Source organism: Trichosurus vulpecula, chromosome 1 (assembly GCF_011100635.1).
Source record: "Trichosurus vulpecula isolate mTriVul1 chromosome 1, mTriVul1.pri, whole genome shotgun sequence".
Lineage (NCBI taxonomy): Eukaryota > Metazoa > Chordata > Mammalia > Diprotodontia > Phalangeridae > Trichosurus > Trichosurus vulpecula.
The window spans coordinates 376923874-376938325 of record NC_050573.1 but is presented as its reverse complement, the minus strand read 5'-3'; the positions used below and the strand labels follow the sequence as shown (position 1 = coordinate 376938325).

Genomic DNA, 14452 nt, shown 5'->3' with positions numbered 1-14452 from the left:
ATTATTTGAGGGCCATACCCAGAATAAAAAATACAGTGCACTAATAGAAAGTGGGGGAGTGCACATCATCGATATGACAGGAGAAGGCATGAAGCGCAAAAGCAAACATAAAACAACAAAGTGGCAATACAACAGTATAAGGGTAGGTGCATACTGACTAGTCTGCATCATACAGATGGAATGCATCCCACAGGTCGATTGAAACTTCCGTGCAATATGTTCCATCTGTAATACTGCTTAAAAACACCAAAGAAAATTAATATCAATCAATGAAATTATTTATTAGTGGTGGAATTAAAAAATCTAATATGCATTCCATGCAAATTATTATTTTATTTTTTTGCTCGTGAAAATTAAAACCCACAGGCAGGCCACATAAAATCACACTGTGGGCTGCATGCGGCCTGTGGGCCATATTTTGGACAGCCCTGGTCTAGAATATGCCTCCTCCTCATCTCTGGGCATTGAGATATTTCCCTTCCTTCAAGGTTAAGCTCAGGGGCTGCCTTCCCTACAAAGCCTTAGCTGATACCTTCAGTGAAGATGATTTCTCCTTCCTCAAATATTGCATTTTTCCTGGACCACGTCTTTGCCTCTGGGTCTGAAGTCAAGAAGACTTGAGTTCTAGTCCAGCCTCAGACACTTACTAGCTGGGTGATCCTTGGCAAGTTACTTACCTCAGTTTCCTCAGCTATAAAATGGGGATTACAGTAGCATTTACTTCCCAAGGTTGCTGTGAGGACCAAATGAGATATTTGTGAAGTGCTTAGCCTATGCCTGGCCCATAGTAGGTGCTTTAATAAATGCTTGTTTCCTTTCTTCCCTTCTATCTCATTCTACCTTGCAGTATATTGATTTGTATGCAAGTCTTATTGGTCCTAATAGATTTTTACACCCCTTCAGGGCAAGGGAATCATAATTTTTCATCTTTGTCATTTCAGCACCTGACTCATGGCCTATGCATAGAATTCAATTTGATTCCACAAACATTTATTTACTTGTGCCTTGTAAAGAGTAGTCCTTGTGGTTGAGAAAAGAATCATCTCCTTCCATGTTGAACTCACATTCTTTTAAGCCATTTTTCAGAATATCATCATAGAATGCTAGAGCTGGTAGGGAGAAAAGAGATCATCCAATCCAATCCTTTCCTTTTACAGGTAAGGCAACTAAGTCCTGGGGAGAGGAAGTACTTGACCAAGGTCACACAACTAGTTAGTGGCAACGCACTCATCCAGGTTTCTGTAGGGTGTTGTGTCTGACTCTTCGAGACCCCGTATAGAGTTTTCTTGGCAAAGTTTGTAGTTTGCCATTTCCTTCTGCAGCTTATTTTATAGACGAGGAAACTGAGGCAAATAGGGTTAAGTGACTTGCCAAAGGTCACATAGCTAGCAAGTGTCTGAGGTCAAATTTGAACTCATGAAGATGAGTTGTTCTGACTCTAGCTCCTCCAGCTCCGTCTACCTACCTGCCCCTTCCGTAGGGTACATTCACCTTTAAACTATGACTGACATTTCCTATGGGAAGCAAAGGAAACAGGAGCAAAGAGCCCCCTAAAATCCCTAGAAAATCTAAGAAGAGGCAAGGTCTGAGGAAAGAGAGAATGAAAGATTGGAGCCAGGTCAACATGGGCACAAGGAAGTGAATTGTTTTAAATCGTTGTCATCTAATCACTCAGCCAATTCTCAATGTCATTATTTAAGATAACTCACGTTGCTACATTAGAATTTACTCACAAATCTCATTAACATTCAGGATTTACCAAGTATTTTCTCCGTCAAAACCTTCAACAATAGATAGTGGCAGTATAATTATTCTCCATTTCACAGATGATGCAACTGAAGGTTAGAGAGGTTACTCACAGAGAAGGTTAGATGTTACTCACAGCAGAGAACCACTAGAGTCAGGACTTTTGACTCTGGGTCCATGATTCCTTCTGTTATTTCCTACTACCTCTCTGTGGGAGAGGAAGAGTACGAATCATTGAAATCCATGAATAATTCATAGATCTGATTTTAGCCAATAGTGTTTAACCTTCTCACCTGTTCCCATCTTTTGCCTCTGCACCTTTTCCCAGAGCTGCTCACCAGTAGACTAATTGGTTGGATTGATTTTCATCTCCTTTTATATACTCTGTCTACTGGGAAAGATGGAGGGAAGGAGAAGGAAGAATTTTCAAAAATATAGCCACTCCATCATCAAATGCTATCAATTTCTCCTTTGACACCTCTCATATCTGTTCCTTCTTCTCTATTCTCACTGTCAGGACCCTTGACCTCTCAGCTCCTTGTGTTTGCATTATTGAAAAAACTTTCCTGACCAAATTCTCTGACTCTTCCCTCTCCGATATAATCTACACACTATCAAATTCCCCATCCCAAAACAAAATGTTTATCCCATTCCTCCCTTTTTTTAGGAAGTTAAAATGGTTTCCTGATCATTTATGTTTGTAAATTCCAATGCCTTCACCTAGGTTTCAAGCCACCTTCATCCCCCAATCTGTTTGCACTTGATCTATCCAAACTGTTTCCAACTCTTCTTCTATACAAACTCTTCACTACTATCAGGCAGATCTCTTAACTGACATAAGTCCTGTCCTACTTTTATTCATGCCTCCATCACCTTATAACCTGAAAAGACCATTCTGTCATTCTCTTCTCTGCCATCTAAATCCTCCTCATCTTTCTGCCCCCAACCCAACTTCTGTCTCTTCTATGAGAATAGGAGGGAAAACATCCACTCCCAGGAAGATAGGGGTTGCCTATTGCCATCCACAGCAATCTCTCAGTTCTCTGCATTTCCTTGCCACTTAGAATCAAAGACTTTTCAGAGTTGGAAAGGACCTCAAAGATCATCTATTCCAACCCCAACTTGAGATATGAATTTCCCCCCTGCCCAATATTCTCAACAGGTCATCATCTCACATCTGTCTAAAGACTTTTGCATCAGGGTAGTCTTTCCTTCCCAAGGCAGACCTTTTTACTTTTGGCCAGCTCTTACAGTTGCTGAAAAGACTTAGAGTCAGGACCACTCTCTTCAATGCTGAATTGTTCACCAGTGGTTTTATGTGTTACCCTGTCCTCCTCAATTAGATTATCAACTCTTTAAGAGTGATGTCTTCTCCTCTTGTATTTCCTCATAGCACCTACTAGATAGGACCACAAAAGTGTTGTATCTGGGTCTTCTGATATGGAGGCTAATACTCCTATTATGCTCTGCTACCACATTTTCTAGGAGAGATAGTGTGTAAATCATTGAAATCCACAAACAATTCACAGATCTATTTTAAGCAGTAATCAATATTCAGTACATCAAACGGACCCCTTGAAAATGAAATGTCTATTTTTAGGCAGTAAAAGCAAGAGGAACATCAGAAAAACAAAATGTTAGCACTGGGAATGACTTTAGAAATCATCTGGTCCCAACTATTTATATTACAGATGGGGAAACTAAGGTCCCTGAGGTCATACAGCTAGTTAGGGACAGGGCTGGGAGTGGAACCTAGGCCCCCAGACTCCCAGGCCAGTTCTTTCCACTACCAGGGGTGGGGAACCTACAGCCTCAAGACCACATGTGGCTCTCTAGGTCCTCAAGTGCAGCCCTTTAACTGAATCCAAACTTCACAGAACAAATCCCCTTGGATTTGGATTCAGTCAAAGGGCCATACTTAAGGACCTAGAGGGCCACATGTGGCCTCAAGGCTACGGGTTCTCCACCCCTGTACTAGACCATATGTACACAGCGATAAGAACACGGTATCCAGTTACAATCTTGCAAACCAATGATGGATGCAGGGACCAATGTCACAGGTCAGTCTTTTAATAAATCCTTAGGATAGAAGGTACAGTCTGACCAGGCTTCAGAGCCTTTCTAGATGAAGTAAAGAGGAAGATAAGAAGGAGACACTTTTGGTAAAGATGACATTTAATTCAAGGAGACCCTGGGGATTTGGGGGACTCCTAAGTGTTTAAAGCACACTAGAAGAGATCCAGGGGCATCCTAATCCCCATAGTCCTCTAGGACCTACTCAGATCCATCATCCTATAAGACAGCATAGAGAGGCAGAAAGTGTTGGACAGGTGTCAGACCTAGGTTCTGATCTCAGTTCTGTCACTAGCTAGCTGTGAGACCCTGGCTGAATCACCTCACTACTCTGGGACTCAGTTTCCTTTTTTGTAACATAATAATAACAATGACAGTAATAGTAATTGGCTAGCATTTAAACAGAGCTTATTGCATGCCAAGCACTTTACAAATATCTCATCTGATCCTCACAACCATCTTCGGATGCAGGTGCTATCGTTAACACATTTCACAGGGGAGGAAATAGACCCAGGTTAGGTGACTTGCCCGGGGTCACATAGCTAGTAATCATCTGAGGCTGAATTTTAACTCGGGTCTTTCTGACTCTAGGCCTGGTGCTCTATTCCCTGCACAACCCAGCTACCTCACAAAGGGAGTTGGATGCAGTGATCTCTAAGTCCTCACCCAGCTCTCAAACTCTGCGGTATATGCTTTTCCTTGAAGTGGTCTGCACGTTCCCAAGGCCCAAGACCATGTGGCTCAGTGAAAAAGGGTAACAAGAAAAAACAAACCTTTCTCCTTTCCCTGCAGGTGAGTTGGAGCGTCCTTGTGAGAGGTGGGTCCCTTCTCTCTCCTGAGACCTCGTTCTTGGGCTCCCGTCAGTAAGAAACCACCAGAGCACTGGGGTCTTGGGGTTGCTGCTTGTCAGCACCCTTCCCCTGGACTCGGGTGGTCCCTCCAACTCTCAGTTTCCAGGTGCCTTCTCTAGACTCTTATCCCCTTGCCTCTGGATCACTTTATCTCATTTTCCTACTTAGTTACTTAAAAGTCTCCTTGCATCCTCTAAATTCACGCCTGGAGCATCTCTGCCAGTGAGTGTTGGGTACCATGGAGGAGGAGAAGGAAGAATGGCGGATAGAGGAAGAGGGGAAAGCGTCCTCTTTACAATTTACTGACTTGCTATTATTTCTCTCTCTCACTTTCTCATCTTCCTGTCAAGTGACAATTTTCTAAACTCCCCTGGCATGGTAGGCCTTTGTTACCATGGTTTCCCTATTGGTTTAATTCACCAAGTTTGCTGGGGCAAGCAGCTTTTCTTAAAGGAGTAGTGCCCTTGACTAGTCAGCTTGATGTGCCGTCCCCTGCTGGTAGATTACATCCTGGCTGCTACCTCCCCTAGCAAAGGGTTTCAGGATGATTCTGGTCCCCTCGTCCTCCCTTCCACCTCAATAAGCTCTTTTAATTCCTTTCTCCAGGCAGGAGCAGAATTTCCTTCCTCTCTCCAGTGGAAATTTCTGCCCAGTCCTATCCCTAAGGTGTCTTGCACCTAATACTGTGGAAAATTTCAGTCCTCTTTTCTGTCTGAATACTACTCTCCCTTCCTAAAGAGAGCTGTCCAGGATGCTGGACTCCTGGATCTTTGTAGATGAGGATTTCACCATGAGCTCCTGATAGGAATCCAGGTCTCTGCCTCAGGGACAAGTGTCCCAGAGATTTTTATATTAGGGGAGTTCACCTCCCCCACCCCCAGTTCCCAAAAGGCTGTGTGCTTCTGCATGCTGGGGACTTTGTGATGAGGCCTCAATCTAAACATACTTTGTTTGGCTTCCTGGGCTCTATGGGGCTACGCATCAGCTGCCTAGGGCCTGGGAACATGGCAATAATTGGGAGCAGGATGGCCCACCCAGGTTTGGAGACTTGGAATTAGATACACCTGAGCAGGCAACCTCCAAGCAGGCCCAGCTGACATCAAAGTCTCCTCTCCCACTTCACTAGTTCGTGTGGACTTACTGAGAAGAGGGAGCTGGGCATGGGGGACATTCCACGGAAAAAGAAAAACAAACTGTAAAGACCTAGAGCTGGTCCAACATTCCAAGGAAAGAAGGAGAGCTGCATTTAGTGGTGGTTCCTTAGACAGAAGGAGAGCTGCATTTAGTGTTGGTCCAGCTTCCTTAGACAGTGGGAAAGGCAGCAGCTTCCATGTTATTTATTCTAGATCTGAAGCCATCTTCCAGGGCACCCCCAAGTCTTTGTTATTTTCCTAGTGGCCTTTGAGCTCAGAGCAGAGCTGCTGTGCTCTATTGAACTCTCAACAGCATTCATTCTTTCTGTCTTTGCTGCCATTTTTCTGATGGCTTCAGCTTTCTTTGTCCAACCCTGATGCCTGAGGTGGTGCCCTCGTTCCAACCCACTTCTGGAGCCTTACGTTGCAGTGGAGGTGGGTCATTTTCCCAGTTGCCTCTTAACTAACTAGTCCTTTCACTTCTAGCAGTGACTCTGGGATGCCCCCTGTGAAAGCATGTAAGCCTTCTGTAAAGGCCAAAAGTAGTTACCTCCAGAAAAGTAATCTAGAGAATTCCAAAGGATTGAAGGATTCTCTCCCTGGACTGAAGAGAACAGGGTTGTAAATAGCTATAAAAGAGGCAGGTCCTGATCATTGGAAAGCCAAACAGGGAAGAGTAGAAGGCAGTCTGAGGCCGTCCTCCAGCAGGCCTGCAAACTTTTGTGCTCGGAGATGGAAGGGGCTGACCCTAGGAGCATTAGGTTCCTTGCTCCTGAAAGCTTGTAGTGGTTAGATTCCAGAATCAGGAAGACCTAGGGTTAATATACTTCCTCAGATACCTGCTAGTTGTATGACTATGAGAAAGTCACTTAACTTTTCTGAGCCTGTTTCTTCAAATGGGGATAATAATGCCCACCAAATCTTCCCCATAGGCTTGTTATGAGGCTTAAATGAGCTAATATCTATTGAACCCTTTGCCAACTTTAAAGTATTATATAAATGACATTTGAATTTTGAAGTAATGGGATCTTGAGATTTCCATGTTGGGAGGGACTTTGGAGATCTTATCCAAGTCCCTTATCCCAAAGGTGAGAACACTGAGGAGATTAGAGGTGAAGAGATTTGCCCAAAGTCACACAAATCACAGCTGGCAGAGGGGGGATTCAAACTGATTCTTCTCAGATGGATCCAGTATTCTTTCCATGACTCTGGACCTGCTTCAGCGACATTTTATTTGATATCTCTTAAGACCTTGTCAAACACTGCACTTTCCTCTTCAGCTAAGCCCTCTAAAGTTGTAGGAGGTGCCTGCTTTTACTGAAGACTAGTAATTCTACACGGAGATGATTATGAAAAGGTAAAACACAATGGAGAAAGCCTGGGACAGACCCTCCTTTGCTTCTTTCCATGGATATAAATACCACTAATTATCCTTTTCCCTGGATGAGTACTGGGGAGGGGGATGCCCCCTAGAGAACTTATTTTGAAGTTGCTAAAGATAAGGGGGCTTTTCTGAATTTTTCCCCTTCAGGGTCATTTCTGGAGACAAGAAGTTCCTTTCGGAGGAAGAAGGCCTCACTTGCCTCATGACAGAATAACTAAAGGGAAATAAAAAGAATGGTCTAAAAACTTGCACAAAAATCAAACACCTTTGAAGTTGCTAAATAAGATTATAGTTTATTGTGTGGAAATTGGGTTCACAATGTAGTGGCCAGCCCCACCAAAGTTTTAGCCCACCATTTCTTCTCAAAGTCTTCCCACCCACCAAGTCCTCAAATAACTTGTAGATTCAAATAGAAAAAAAAAAAAAAACTAAGCCAATAGGTCACAAGCTAATTATAGTAATCACAGCAATATGTGCTAGGAAGAAAGAACTTTAATATTCTTGAAAGGACTTTAACATTTTAAAGGGGGTAGGGCTTTAATATTTTTCTTTGGTATTTCTCAAGAGTGGTCATGTTAGGGAAATTATACATCCCGTTGTTAGGAGGGGGTAAGATGGGGGAAGGGAAGAGAGGAACTTCATTGGCAAGGCCTGATTTGTCTACACAATAGTTTTGAGTGCTTTGATTGTAATGGCCCTTGTGCCTAACTAGATATGAAGTGGCCAGTGGGGTGACCCCTGAGAAAAATTGTGAAGTTAGCAAAATTTGTCTTTGTCTTTCTCAATCCTTCCTGTAATTTTCCTTGTCATCTTGGTGGTAGCCTCTACCTGCTGTCCCTTAGTATCTAGTGTCAAAGAATCATGGACTCTTAGAGTAAAAGGTGCCTTAGAGATGCTTTGGTTCAAGCTTACCTCCCCAAAGAAGGAATCTATAATAGGAATCCTTCTTATAGCATTCCTGGTGAGGGGTCATTTAGCTTCTTCTGAAGCCCTTTCATCGTTGGGGAGCCCGCTAGCGTTCTGAGGAAGCTGCTTTTTCTGTTGGCCAGCTCCAATGATAAGGAAGTTCCTCCTATGTCACGTTGAGCTGAAATCTGCCACCATGTCACTTCCACACATTAGTCCTAAGTTCTACCCTCTAGAGCAGGGATGGGAAACCTGTGGCCTCAAGGCCACATGTGGCCCCTATGTCCTCAGGTGCAGAGCTTTCTCCGAATCCAAACTTCACAAAACAAATCTTTTTATTAAGGGCTGTGTAAAATGAGGCTAATTCCTCTTCCGGAAGACAGTCATTCAAATATCACTATATCCCCCATTAGTCTTCTCTTTTCCAGTTTAACCATTCCCAGTTCTGTGAATGATTTCTCTTAGAATTGCATCATCCTACTCTGGATAAGCTCCAGTTGAAACCTGGTGCCTAGAACTAATTATTTTAGTGTCTTCATGGTCTCCCTACCTCTTGCTTATCAGAGCTAGCCCTTGAGAAAAGGCCTGATAAACTCTTTCATTATAAGGACCCACAATGCCTAATTTATTACCCTTCCCAGTAATATTTGTATTTTAACAGAAACAAAGCCTGAAGCCAAAGGACTGAAACTGTAATCATAAAGAATTCATGAGAAATTGGGATAATTTTAGGAGAACAGAAGGTACTTCTGCCCATTTGCAATAAGCAAGTGAATGCCTACTTTGGGCAGCCTATTCTATGGGTTAATCCAGTCAAGATAGTGGGTTTCATTGATTTTGGGGCGGGGGTGAGGTGGAGAAGCAGTCAGTGTAGACTTAAATCCTCTTCTCTGTTGTGGTTCCCTAAAGTGTGGTTTTCAATGAGTCAAAACAGGAGATAAACTTTAGAAGGCTCAATCCATCAGTATTCCTCTATTTCAGAAAAGCTTACAATAGTTCGTTGACCATATATTGCATGCCCATCTGGGGGAGACATTCCTGAATAGGATTGCCTTTGAAGGCTGGATTCTGAGTGAGCTAGGATGACTTTTAAATGTCCAAGGGTGTTTGGAGGAAAGGGAGGGCAGTGGTGCTACCGTATCATGAAGATGAGTGTGTACAGGAAGGAAGTCTCAGTGATGTCACAGGGAAATCCACCAATCCAAGGAAGCCCTTTTTTTTTTTAGCTCTACCCAGTGGACTAAATTGTTGGGGGTTTGTCTGGCCTTTAGGACAGAAGTTGACTTATCTTATGTGGGAGAGGCTGTCACTTAGTTTTCCTTTTATTGCCCAGAAGAAATGCATGAGTCCTATCTTTCCAGATGATCTTTTAAAAATTATATTTCCTTCGTCAAGTCAAATCATCATCTAACAATCCAGCTGCCTAGTTAGTTTGTCCTTCCATCTAACAAATTGATAAGGTAACTTTCTTCCCATTACCAACACCCTCATGCATAGAAGAATCCTATGGTTGAGTTCATATATGTAATTCTGCCATGTAGAGAGATGTTGAAAGGTTTCTGAGTGCAAAGGTTCTGCCAGACATACTGGGTATTTTTTTTCCTGAAGAATTGAGTTTCCAACTTAATTAAACTTGTTTCTGTCTGAGGGTTGAAGTGGGAACTTGAAATGAAAAACAGAAATCTGACAGGATGCCTTATAAAAGACAAGCTGTTGAGCTAGAATGGAAAGGATCTAGGGGTGGGGTAGGGGGTAAAAGGGCAGACCATGATTTTTTCCAAAGGAGTTTATATAGTGTTTCACATCCAAATATTTTCTCTTGTCTGGAAACCTAATAAAAAGCATGACTAATAGAAAACGTTCAGTTCAGACCAAATGTTTTGGGTCTGCTCTGAAAGGGGTAGTGCCATTTCTCACCCTGTGAGGAATCACAGCTAGAAAAGGGCAGTTGGGCCTTGTCAATGGGCTAGTGTTATGAATAGGTAGATGAAGGACTTTGTCTTTGGGATTGGATTTTGAGATACTGCTAGATAGAGTTCCTTGCATAAGAATGTTTCCCTGTTGCCTATCTTATACTAATATCTTCATTCCTTTGCTTCTTCAAGGCTTTTTGGTCTTCTAGAATCCCTTGTTCAAATTCAAATGTGCCTGGGAAGGGTCACGCCTTATGCTATTTTCAGCTGACCTCTCAAATCCAGGCAATACCTTACCAAGGAATGGTTGATGGCCACCAAAGAGCAAGACTGGGACATGGAATGGAGGTATGGGGAGGATGGGACTCTCTTGAGGAAGGAGAGGTATTGGCAAGGGAGATTGGAAGGCACCAAAGACAAAACCATTTACTCATAATTTAGCTGAGGGCCTTCCCTGGTCCTGAGAACTCCACTGGGGGTAGCTTTTGATGGAATTCTGAGGTCATGACCTTCTGTCATTTTAGGAGATTATATTAAAAACAAAAAATAAAAACAAATGTTTTTTTTTTCCCCACAGCCTCTGAACCAAAGTAAGTGAGGGACTAAGTATAATATTAGTTTCCCAACCCTAACTTTCTGCTTCTTTCTTCATGGCTAGACCTAAGAGTAGGCCAGGACTGAAGTAAATTATTCACAGGCCTAGGCACAGAGGCTTTCTCATTCATATCAAAGTTGAAAATAAAATATACCTGGCATGGTATTTAATACTTTTAAATGCTTATACATTCAACATTTCATGCAACCCTCATGAAAATACATGATGGAGGCAAGTCAGGCACATACTAGTATATTTATTTGGCAGATGAGGAAATTGAACCTCAGAGTAGTTTAGTAAGTTGTCTAAGGTCACACAGCAAATTTGTAGTGAAGAACCCTGGGGTGCTGACCAGGATACCGTATTCTATATTCTGGCATGTTCCCTCTATGTTGCATGCTCAATGCAACATGGCCAGTATTCAACTGAAGTTCACAAAAGGCTGGGCAATTGTGAATGTCTGGGGATGGAACTCTTGGGCCAGAATCTCTAATCTCACTATTCTTTGTCCTATTTCTTAAGAATTCAGATCACCCTGGATACGAGGCTACCTTAGTTTTAATCCACTTCCTGCCCTAATACTTAAAAATGGGACTTGTTATGGATGCTAGACTTTTAGGCCCGTGTTGTCGGATCCACAGGATGAGCCCTGCCTAGATTCCCCCTCATTGCGTTTTGTACATTTGTTACATGTAAAGGTTGAATTCAGGCTAATGGCAGCAAAGGACAATTATAAAATTAGTGAATGAAGGTCTACTGTTCAGGCTAAGATTACAGATTTTGAGTTGGCAGGCACTTTAGAGATTATCTACTCTGTTAAGCTGAGGAAATTGAGGCCCAGAGAGATAGCATCTTGCCTCAAGTCCCACAGGAAGTAAGTGGCCCAGCTAAGACTTGAGTCTAGGCTCTCCAGATCCATATCTAGCCCACTCCCCTGAGCTGTTCCTTGGTTATAAATGAGATGGCTGTCTCTTCGGTTCAATCACTAACAATCTTTGGTTAAAAGGGGAGTTTCTAAAACTTACTTTGAATTTTTCCTATCAGACTCAGCCAACACCTACTTAGACCAACAGCTACACCCAAGCATTTGACTTAAGCCCACAAATGATTGACATCCCCAATACATGGTGTTCCTAAAGTCTGGACACATAGGCAAAAATGCATATTTTCAAGAAATGAAATGAATGAAAATTTCAACAACATTTTATTTAATTGGAATATTAACAAATGACATCTTCAATATGATTTCCATCATTTGTGATGCAAAGGTTGATGTGCTTTGCAAGATTCACGAGAACTCGATGCAATAAATCCACATTGCAGTCAATTTTAGCACATTCACTCTTCATGCGTTCAATCGAGTGTGTTGCATCTATGATTTCCATTGAGTACACCTTCTCCTTTAGCATACTCCAGAAAAAGAAGTCAAGGGGGCTAAGGTCTGTTAATATTCCAAATATTTCAAAATATGCATTTTTGCCTATGTGTCCAGACTTTAGGGATACCCTGTAGATACATAAACAGAATCCTGATTCATGAATTTGCTGATCCTCTTTGCTACTGAGAATTGGCTGGCCTTTAATGATCATCTCTTAAAACATTTAAAATATATATATATATATATATATATGTATATATAAAATCACTTGAACTTTTTAGACTCTCTTTTCCTGGTTCAGACCTGCTATGCAAAGTCATCCAGTTCTAGCTTAAAACATGTGAACCAGGATGGAATTTTTCCCTTTATGGGGGAAAGCTTTTCTGAGATTTACATATATGCTTCCTATCTTGATTTATACATGTGCACCACTGTCTCCCTAGTGATTCCATATAGGTAGAGAATCAAACTTGATTTTATAACATTTACTATCTGGTTAAATGCTCCAATAGGATTATGTCTTAATCACCTTGCCAGAGACTAAATAATGTCTCTGTTTTAAGTCAATGGACTTTTAAATGCCCTCCTTAATTTTAACTACAGCAAGCTCATTACTAGCTCCCACTAATATAGGTTGATGAATGGCTATGGGGAATTAAGGGGAAAGAGGGAGGAAAAATCATCTTCAATGAAAAGTGAGTTATGGATTTTTTTGGTGGGGAGGGGTATTACAAGAGTATGAGATGGTAAGGGAATTTAGCATCATGGGATGTAATAGTTAACTTGCATGTGTTTAATATCTGAAGGAGCAGACATGGGAGAACACAGAAAAAGAACATTTTTTTTTTGATGGGGGCCCTGGCTAGTCACCGGTGGGGCGTTTCTCTTCTTCCGTGCTTCTCCCTGTCAGGTAGTAGATCCGGTTGGCTTCTGGGTAAGTAACTTTGCTGAGTGGCAGCTTGTAGATGGCAGGGTTGTTGGTTGTCAGAAGCAGGAAAATGAGGGTTGAGAGGCAGAAGGGCCATGTGCCAGGTGGCAAGCCAACCTGAAAATAAGCATATCAGGTTTGGGGACTCACCTTTTGATCTTCCTGATGGGAAAGGGGACCATGGGATGGTTGCCCTTCCCCAGTGGATACATGGGAAGGACATGGGGAAAGAAGAGAGTAAATCTTCCTTCCCCTCAGTGGACAGATGGGTCCTATCAGGATGCAGGCTTGTAAGAACTAAGCTATGAGATCTAAGGTCCTGGTGACTTTGTCATTTGTTTCCAGGGATTTTTCAGTCCGTCTCACACGTGGGCCCTTTATTGGGATGCCCTGGAGAGATGTTTCCCTTTCAACCACATCATACCTATGCACACACGTGCATGCAAACACTTTCAAGGCACAGAGACAGATATGCCTCATATTTATAAATTTAAACAGAGATATGGACACTACCATAAATATTAAAAGTACATATATGGTTGTGTATGTCTATGCACCTATATGTATATACCTGTATAAATATACACAGACGCACATTCATAAATGTGCACACACAGACATCTTCACATATGCACAACCATATAAAACAGCCCCCACAGACATAAACACAGAGAGACGAACACAGGAACCTGTAACCTTGCCACTAACCCTCAATTTTCTGCATCATTCATTGAATGGAGTGAGGTGGCCTAGATCATCACAGAGTGCCAAGGAGGCCTCCCTCCACAATGTATTGAATGTCTGTCCTCCACTCCAGGTTCCTACCCAGGGAATTCCAGACTTACCACTGACATCATGTTGGTGAGAGCTGCTCCCATGTAGGCACAGAATAATGCTGGGAAGAGAAGATTAATCAGACAGAGCGAGGGAGCCCTTGGGGGGAGATCCCGTTATCCACAGCCTCCTTCCCACAGAATGGAGTCAGGCTGTTGCAGCCCTGGCCCCCTTTCCTTACCTACACACAGAGAGCTGGGACACTGTCCTAATGCACTTACTTCTTTCTCAACACTTGTTAATCACAAGATATTGCGATCTAGACCCACAAGGAACCTCAGAGTTCCTCTATTCCAACCCTCTCATTTTACAGTTGAGTCTGAGGCCCACATTGCTCAAAATCAGATATTGGGCAAGTTGCTTGTCCTCTCGGTGACTCAGTTTCTCATCTTTAAAATAAGGAAGGAAATTAAGCATTTATTAAGCACCTACTATGTGCCAGGCACTGTACTTAGTGCTTTACAACTATTATTTGGTCCTCAAAATAATCCTGGGAGGTAGATGCTATTATTATCCCCGTTTTACAGAAGAGGAAACAGAGACAGACAGGTTACATGATTTGCCCAGGATCACACAGCTAGCAAGTGTCTGAGGCTGGATTTGAACTTGAGTCTTCCTGTCTCCAAGCCCGACACTTGATTCACTTCGCCAACTCACTGGGTGATTTAGTCTAGATGGTTATTTCCAGCTCTAAGTCTTCTCTTTCCTGTA

General features: G+C 42.4%; 1 protein-coding gene across 2 annotated transcripts in view; it reads right to left on the bottom strand.

The window, feature by feature from the left end:
- Positions 1–14452, bottom strand: part of SLC14A2 (solute carrier family 14 member 2) — a 75210-nt gene that overhangs the window by 36353 nt on the left and 24405 nt on the right. For both annotated transcript variants that reach the window (XM_036762945.1, XM_036762937.1), the window contains exons 8-9: positions 13753–13802; positions 12850–13024 (exon numbers count right to left, since the gene is read on the bottom strand). In XM_036762945.1, the coding sequence (XP_036618840.1) occupies positions 12850–13024; positions 13753–13802 (225 nt within the window). The remainder of the gene's footprint in view (positions 1–12849; positions 13025–13752; positions 13803–14452) is intronic.